Source organism: Poecilia reticulata, linkage group LG4 (genome assembly GCF_000633615.1).
Source record: "Poecilia reticulata strain Guanapo linkage group LG4, Guppy_female_1.0+MT, whole genome shotgun sequence".
Taxonomy (NCBI): Eukaryota; Metazoa; Chordata; class Actinopteri; order Cyprinodontiformes; family Poeciliidae; genus Poecilia; species Poecilia reticulata.
Window position 1 is genome coordinate 12,583,337 of NC_024334.1, and position 8,775 is coordinate 12,592,111.

The 8,775-nt window shown below is 33.2% G+C and overlaps 1 protein-coding gene across 1 annotated transcript; it reads right to left on the reverse strand.

Annotated features, from left to right (window-relative positions):
- Nucleotides 1–553: 553 nt before the first annotated feature.
- Nucleotides 554–8,188, reverse strand: LOC108166217 (uncharacterized). The gene is made up of 9 exons (XM_017304264.1): nucleotides 8,124–8,188; nucleotides 3,862–3,876; nucleotides 2,536–2,559; nucleotides 2,161–2,433; nucleotides 1,838–2,068; nucleotides 1,653–1,766; nucleotides 1,330–1,461; nucleotides 1,061–1,204; nucleotides 554–717 (listed from the first exon to the last, which is right to left on the reverse strand). The coding sequence occupies exons 1-9, from the start codon at nucleotides 8,185–8,187 to the stop codon at nucleotides 554–556; spliced, it is 1,161 nt and encodes a 386-aa protein (XP_017159753.1). The 5' UTR covers nucleotide 8,188.
- Between the last annotated feature and the right edge of the window lie 587 nt (nucleotides 8,189–8,775).

Here is an 8,775-nt window from a genome sequence, read left to right on the forward strand (position 1 = left end):
ATTATTATTATTATTATTATTATTATTATTATTATTATTATTATTATTATTATTATTATTATTATTATTATTATTATTATTATTATTATTATTCTCTCCACAACAGTTTACAATGAAAGAATATGTATCAATGGTCTGAATCTAACAATGTAGACAGCCTCATCTGTAACTCGTTAGTTTTAGCATTTCTTTAATTTTAATGGATTTTGAGTTTTAAAAACAATCACTAAAACAATGTAACTTATTTTTTGCATGAATGAAGAAAACCTGAAGAAAGAATAATGATTTTCAAATCAATATTAGTTCAGCTGGTTAGCAATAAAACTTACATTGTTTGAAAATAATAATTACTGATCAGGGATTTATTTTGTGCCTCTGAATAAAAAAATACATTATTTAAATTGTTAAAGTTTCCTAAGTGAAAACAGCCACAGCCAAACAAAAATGAAAACAAATAAATAAAATAAACAAATATCAAGTTTCTATTAAATTAATTTAAAGCAGTTAGTGTTTGTAGACTGCATTAATATCAAACAATAAAAAAGATTATTGGTTACTTACTTCCAGGCCCAGTTTTCACGTTCTCTATTGTATCTTTAAACATTCTTGTCTTGTTGTAGATGACATGGACTTTACAGGTATAATCCTTGAATGGTTCAAGTCCGTTGATGTTACACGTTCTTTGGTCAACTTCACCTTTGATAGCATCATGTTCATCTGTTATGTGATGGATTTAAAAACAACTTGTAATGAAATATCTTTACAATGATGTCAACAATTATTATTAACATCAAAGAAATGTTTGTTTTTCACGTTAAACATTAAGTTAAGAAAATATTTCCATTAAAATCCCCAGGTCAGTGATAGTTTAGAGTCACATCTGGTTATTTTACAGATCTTTATTTCCTCACATTGTTGGTATAAAAACAGAAACTGCAAATTCACAAATCTTGCATATATAAGTTAAAGTTAATTTGAAATGGTTGCACTAATCAAGATGCATTAAACATTATTTGATGTAAATATACTAGAGAAAAGCAAATCTTCATATTTCACTTACGTTTCCAGCCTTGCTGACAGCTGCAGCTATAAGAGAGCTCCGTCAGTTGGTCAAGGATACCTCCACATTCATTACTCGTTGGTTCCCAGTTCAGCTTAATGGAAGTATTGGTTGGAATTTTCTGCAGGAAGCTTATTGAAAAATCTGTTGGAATAAAATAAGAAGCAACAATGAATCAAATACCTGATATTGTTTTTCTTTCCAGGCTGTATTAGTATAATAATTTTAAGCTTCTTATTTCCACTGAGATGCAGTAAATACCAACTCACCACAGTCAACGTTGAACTGGACAGGAGGAAGTGTTTTAATTATGGAGCCATTTTTGCTCTTGATGTCACCAGTACAGCTGTAGTCTGTAAACGGCTTCATGTCAGACGGGTCAATAGAGTTATTGTTCATTCCTGAAGAGACACAAACATTTAGTCATTTCTGCAGTGACTGCTGTCTATTAACACTGATCAGCTGTTAAATATTCAGAACTAATTTACAGAGGAAACATATTTAACAAATATTTATAATATATTATTAAGGAAGAATCTGTGTCTGCAGTTTCTCTAAATATTAAAAAATTCACACCTATAATTTTATTTACCTGAACAATTATACACAACACTGAGATCCTGACAGTTTGGAGGTAATTTTGATTTTATCTCTGCAGGAAGTTCAGTGGGTTCAGGCTGAAATACGTCGTTTACATCAATGAAGACTGAAGGAGAAAAAATACCAAATTAATGTGATTTTAATGTGATTTTAAAATTCATATGCTTTTGTACATACCAAAAGGAACATTTTCAGTTTTGTTAAAGGTGATGTTTGAGCATTTTTCTTGTGGGAACTCCAAAACTAATTCTGAGCAAATGCTCTCATAAGCAGGTTTGATACGATACGATCCATTGATGAACTGCACATCTGAAACATTGTTTCCTGATAGTAAAGAGCTGATGTTCCAACCACTTTGGTAACAGAAATATCCAGAAGGGCAGGAGATGTTTGTGATGTCTCTTTGAGCTGAAACACAGAAACAATATTTGTCTCAGTTCTACACAGAACCTTATTTCAGTCAATAAAAGTGAATATGAAATATGGAGTATTTTACTCACTCATTTCCATTGTTGTTGAAGTTTTATTTTCAGTGTTGTTACAGAGTTTTGTGGTATAATTGTTAATTAATATGACATTTAGCTCATATTCAGTGCACGGCTTCAGAGGTTTGATTTCCCAAGTTGAAGTTTTATTGTGGAGAAAAGAAGTGGCTTTTCTTTCAAATGAACTTTCCTTCTCAGCAATGGTGTAGTTCATGGTGTAGTTACCAGGGGCAGAATATGCCAACTTTATCTGGAAACCAAACTGGATCGGTTTTACACTGTAAGAACCTGTAAAGCAACAGTTTTGCATTTTTAATTTGAACAAAGCCAAACTTGTAAGGACTTTTTTTTCTCAAACTGTTAGAATGAAACCTTAAATCTGATACTCACACCCTGGATCTGTCGGGGGTTTAGCTGTTTAAAAGCAAGAGGGGAACATTAGAAAATTAAAATACATTCTCAAGCCATCTTAAAATTACAGTTACCTGTTATCTGTTTCTTGAATCTCAGCATACCTAATGTCTGTCAAAATCTAATCCTTAAAAAATGTGTTAAAGTCCCAAATTAAGGATTTAAAGTTCCAACCTGTCGTGGCATCTCAAATGAGAATCCAACCACCAACCAATCATCTTCTCAGAACTCCACCTCACCTCCAGTCACTCCAAACACAACCACGGATGCTTGCAGGTGAGGTGGTTGCCTTAGGAGGTGAATGGTTGCTGGCTTGAGTCTCATCTGAGGTGTTTGGAAGTGAGTTATTAGCTACAGATTTTAGAGCACGCTGAGGTCACCATCAGGCTGAAATAATATTCTACTAAGTTTCTTACCTTCTATATTTATTAAATAACAGCTAACTATATCATTCAAAAACTAACACAACTCTCCTGAAACTGTAGACTAAACTGAATACATTACCAGCTGTTTTGGTTGAAGAGCTTGGAGGATTTAAGGTGGTGGATAAAGAGGTGGGTGTGGGTTTGATATTGGTGGGAGGTTTGGAGGGTGCAAAACCAAATTTTTGCAAAACCAAATTTTTGGACATTTTATCTCACACTGTTAAAATGTAAAAATAATTTCTGATCCCAACAAGAAAACCCATAAAAAAGCACAATTAAAAACACTCATTCATAACCTCAATTTAATACTCACACTTTGGATCTGTGAGGGATTCAGCTATGTTAATAATTTTTACCTAAAATTCTGAATTGAGTGAATAAATAAATGCTCAAATGTAATATTTTAATTATGAATACTTTTTTTCATTTACAGTGGAAGCATTAAAACTATTATGTTGCAATACATACTTTAAAGACAAAAGTTGTTTTAAAACTTTTATTTACATTCCTTAACACTGCATCACCCTGTTATTCTTTAAACTCACTACTGTTAGCATTTTTAATTCTTGCAACAAGACACTCTTTAGCTCTATGTAATATTACACAATTAAATATTGCCTTGATTTTTTTGTTATTGCTCTTTTGTTCTGCACCCCATGAGAAAACACTGACACCCCAGGTAAGTTGGTCTAGAACCGCCGCTGTCCCTGAATCTGGTGGTTGTATATGAAGACATTGTAGGAAGACTGAGCAGCTTTAAAGGTTTGGGCAACATGAAGCAAAGCTGGTGGCTTTCAGGAATTAAACATTTATATTTAATGAATAAATACATATTTAATTAATTAAATTGTACTTTGGCTAAATATGAATCATTACTTACATTGGTCATCTTGACCTGAAAAAATAAAAGTAAAATTATTTAGAGCAACAGTTTCACATTTTTACTTTAAACAAAACTAAACTTTGTTATTGTTTTTTTTTTATTATTATTATTTTGAACATGATAGAAATATAAAATCCCACACATGAAGAAGGAATGCAAAAGTCACAGATTTTTGTACCGCAGTAATCTTGACATGCTCAAAAAGGAGCAGGAAGAAGTAAGGAACTTATGAACTCCTACTTCATAAACTCATAACGTGTTTTCAGATGGACCTTCATTAATAAATCAAATAAAAAAATAAACATAGGTTAATTAATGTCCCATTTTATCTGGGTTTAGATATGTCTAAATATATGCATTCACACATCCATACCTACACACACTCATGTGCGTTAGCCTCAAATTACATATGCAATTATGATAACTCTCACTCATATTTCTATATGTTGTGAAAATTACCTCCTTGTATTTCCTTTTAAATTGTATTAAATTATGACTTTGTTTTAACTCCTCATTGAACTTGTTCCATAACTTTACACCATTAATACAAAATTCATGGTGTGAGATAAAAACTTAATAACTTTTGATCTCAAACTGTTAGAATAAAATGTAAATGTGACCTTCATACTCACTTTGGAAGTGTGTTAGGTTCAACTGTTGGAAATCATTACAGAAGCATTAAAAAAAATAAAAACTGAAAAAAAATATTTTAAGAATTTTAAACTGAAAGTATTTTGGTCTCTGCTGCTTTATTCTCAGTAAAGCTGAAGTTCAACATTTAAAGTCTAGTCAATGATAAAACTTTACTTAAATTTTACAAACAATAATATTTCAAGCTTTGATCAAAGCACTTTTAGAGATGGATTAATATTTAATCCACACAAGAAAACCCAGAAAAAAAGCATCTGATGCTCACATTCAGCTGATAGAAAACAAGAGCAAGACATTTAACAAGTTGAAATTTGAAACTAAAATATTCTGGTCTCACTTTATACATGCATTAGTAAAAGTCTAGTCCATGTGAATTTTAAAAAATGCTGCTAAAATATGTATAATATTTCATTCATGAACAAAATATGTTTTTGTTTCCAGTGAAAGTATTGTAGCTGTCAGCTGTAGTGATTCTACACAAAAGTATTTCTGAACTGCGATATTAATTTGGCTCAGTTATGTAAACTTTTTTGTACGAGCAAAGTTGTGTCCAAGTCTGATGAAATTGTTATTTTTAAAACCTCACAGAAAATATAGAACAAATGTATTAAAGAGAACTGACAATAATACAAATTATTCAATTTTTAAATATTAATAATATTCTAAATACAGAAGTTTTAAAACTTTTATTTTACATTCCCTAACATTGCAACTTTCTTTAATTTTATAACCTCACTAGAATTCGTGTTGTTTATTCATGCAACCCACATTTTTTTGCCTGAGTCATTTATAAATGTGTTCATTTTGTTACAGTTAAATATGACTTACCCAGGACAAGAGCATTTACAGCCCATATCAGCAAGATAACTCCACTCAGACCTGCCATATCCAGGAGCATCAACTGTCTTAGTAACACAACTAATGCAAAATGCTTTAATCCATCAGCACCGGGGAGCCGGTCTGAGCTGCAGAATCAAACKTTTAGCTTTTGTGTTGCAAAGCATAGAGCAGGAAAAGTAGAAAACCACACACCTAGACCACACAGCTCTAAAAATTGTCCTAATAAATCTTAGTTTGTTCTGGGTTTGCAGATATTTGTGAATTTTTGCATTGTTGTATTTTTGCTTCGTAGTTAAGAAAAATAAATAAAACCAGGTGAATGACTTTATTATGCAAATGTTATTGGATCAAACAGAGCAACTGTCAGTTATTAGGACTGTTAATTTCTATTTATRTGTAAAAACATGTCTTGACTGTGTGAATTGACTTGATGTGCAGTGCTGTGGTTAGCCGACAAACAGTGCAGACATGTCAGAAATGCATTCAGGATTCACCAAACAACAGAGAACGTAGAGGTAGAGGTCTGTGGTGAGTGAAGAGCACAAAGATGCTGCAGCATATTCTAGATGAAGAAGATCATTTAGAGGAAAGGCCTGGCGGCCAGCCCTGCTCTACTAGCACCACCGCCAGGCTAAGCCTTTCTGGTTTATGTTTTTAGGAAAATAATAATAATTTAAAAAAGAAAAAAAATCGCTCTTTTTATTAAAAGCCGGATTGCAAGCGTCTCAGTTGCTCTGAGCGCTTCACTGGCAGAGCAGATTTATTCCTAAAAGATATGTTTATAGAAGATAGGTTTATAGTTTATGCATTTAAAGTCGGACCAATCACACTGCTGGCCTCTGCGCGTTGCCTCGTGCGCTGCAGTAGCTGGATTAAGTTAACCTCAGCTCGGATCCCTTTCACTCAAACTGAACACAGGCTACCCATACACTTTATGGATATTTACATCCACCCCCTTCGAGGAATTATGATTTTTTCCAAAGTTTTTGCTCAAGGTAGGACTTTAAACACCACTCTGGTTAGCTCTGGTTGCACTGCTCTACGCGAACTGCAGGAATAACTTGTAGTCGCGCTTTCAGAGGTGCGTTGAGCGAGTGGTGAGAATGATTTATATTTGTGAACAAAGAATTTTGTGTGATTCTTTAATTTCAACACGCTGCCCAGCCCTCTGTCTTCCCTGTAAAGTTCATCTATGTGTTCCCGGTCAGCCGGAGAGTTAGTGGTTAACAAACCACTAACTTGATCATGCAGGTTCAGCTCTCTGTAACGCATCACGCTGATTTTATATTATTATATTATTATTTTTAGTACTATTTTTCCGTTTACACGATGCATCAAACCGTATCAAATGCTTTGTCCACTTAGTCAAACAGAGTTAATGTGCACGGCCGCGCGGAGATCTGAGAAACTTGTCCCATAAACTCGACCAACCAGAATAGTTTCTGTGACGCTTATTAAAAACTCAACAGACATGAAATGAAAGAGCTACTAAAGCCACATTAGCAGCATTGAATTAATCCGAGAGAGGGGGAGCAGTTTAATTGGCCAACCTAAAAACACTCAGTTATAATTGCAGTTTACTAAATTGTATTTGTGAACAAACAGAACTCAAACTTAAAGATTAAAACTCACAGCATCAGATTGTAGCTAGGGCAACAAAACAATCTAACTATGAATATTGTTCTTTGAACTTTGACAAAGTAAACTTGCCAGCTCCTTAAAGTCATACATTGAATGTCAAACAATTTAAAATATTTTAATTTATATATGCTGAAACCATTAAATCAAATTAATGGGGGGGCCTGATGGAGCCGCTGACTTAATTTGGATTAAACAGAAGTGCAAATAATTGATATTCATTTTAATTATGTTTTTTGATTACTTGTTTTTAAGACTAGTTGTGGGTTTAAATAGCATTTCGCTGGCGATGTTTTCCAGTAACGTATACCTTGTAATATTTTTACTTTTCCTGTCTACTTAACATTTTTAATACAAAAACACAGTGGACCACCTCAGCGGTCCGACCACCAGGCTTAGCAAGTTTTCTGGGGGAAACCCTGCTATCCTGCTATCTAGATAAAATAAATAAGAGATGCTCATTTAGAAAAACATTATTGGATTTAAATACTTACACAATGTCCACATTAACAGCGTTACTGTTGTGGAGTTAAACCTAAAGTTAATGTCATGATGCAGATTCACTGAAAAAAAGAAAACTCTTGAAACTATTAATGAACCAACCTAGCATCTGGATTAAAAACTCATTAAAAATAGGTTTCTAATTATCTCATCTCAAACTAAATGTTGTAATGGTTAAACCTCTACATCTACATTACAATAGGGTAAAGCAGGTTTATTTAACAGCATCGTTCATATACAAGCTAGACACAAAGAGTGGCAAAAATGGTAAAGCATGAGCAAAAAATAAATAATGTTTTATTATTTTTATTAGGAAGATTCTTTGATGAAAAACTGCTGGGAACAAAAACATTTCTTTGAATTTAAAGAGCTGAAAAATCAAACATAAGAGTCAATTATAGAATCATGTTTATCTTAAGTTTCCTATATATGTCACTTTTTTTTGGCTTTTTGTTTTCAGACTTTCCCAAATATATTTAGCATTATCAGCACAACTTTTCAGACTTGCTGTGGTGGCCTGGACGTTTTAATCTGTAAAATCTGCTCTTTGCGTGTGTAGAAGTTGCACATATTAATCAAAAAAGATAACCCCCCTCTGCTCTGGAAAACATTACAATGGTTGTACTTACAGTCATCTAGGTAGATCATCCCAGCACAGGAGAGGAGGAGAAGGGCAGAGTGGAGACCCGACATGTTCAGGACTTGGTGTTTGAATGTATAAATTAAGGTGATAAGTGGATATTAATGCAGAAGGAGCTTCCTTATATAGAAAGAGGAAGTTAATAAGAGGTTTAGAATCACAATATAAAGATGAACCCAAACTTGTATGAAAGAAAACTGTCGACTATCAGACACTTAACCACAATCCTGCTCTGCTAAAGGTTTTTTCTTTGTTTTCTCATCCCTCTCATCTAATCTAATCTAGCAGGTTGCAGAAAAACACTTGTTTTCTATTTGAATTACAGAAAAGGGAAAAAAAAGATTTGACAGCTTTGGTTTTGAGAAGAAAAAAATCCAGAGTAAAATCTTATGTATTTATGATGGAAGACATTGTGTCTTAAATGGACTGAATTCATATAGAGCTTTTCTATATAAACTGACAGCTCAAAACACTTCTTAATAGAGCTGCAATCATCCATTCAGACTCACTAACACATCATACATCAATATCCTATCAGTATTGATGTATGATGTTAAGTGCCTTGCCCTCAATTTGACAGAGGTAAACTGGAATCGAACCCACAACCTTCTGATTGCATGATGTTAGCTTCCTTCACAAAC

Excerpts from the sequence above, each read along its gene's own strand:
- LOC108166217 (XM_017304264.1), bottom strand. The coding sequence starts at position 8,187 with ATGTCGGGTCTCCACTCTGCCCTTCTCCTCCTCTCCTGTGCTGGGATG. Across the intron at positions 1,767-1,837 it reads AACTGAAAATGTTCCTTTTG|TCTTCATTGATGTAAACGAC; the intron begins GTATGTACAAAA and ends TTTCTCCTTCAG. Across the intron at positions 1,205-1,329 it reads CCAGTTCAACGTTGACTGTG|ATTTTTCAATAAGCTTCCTG; the intron begins GTGAGTTGGTAT and ends TTATTCCAACAG.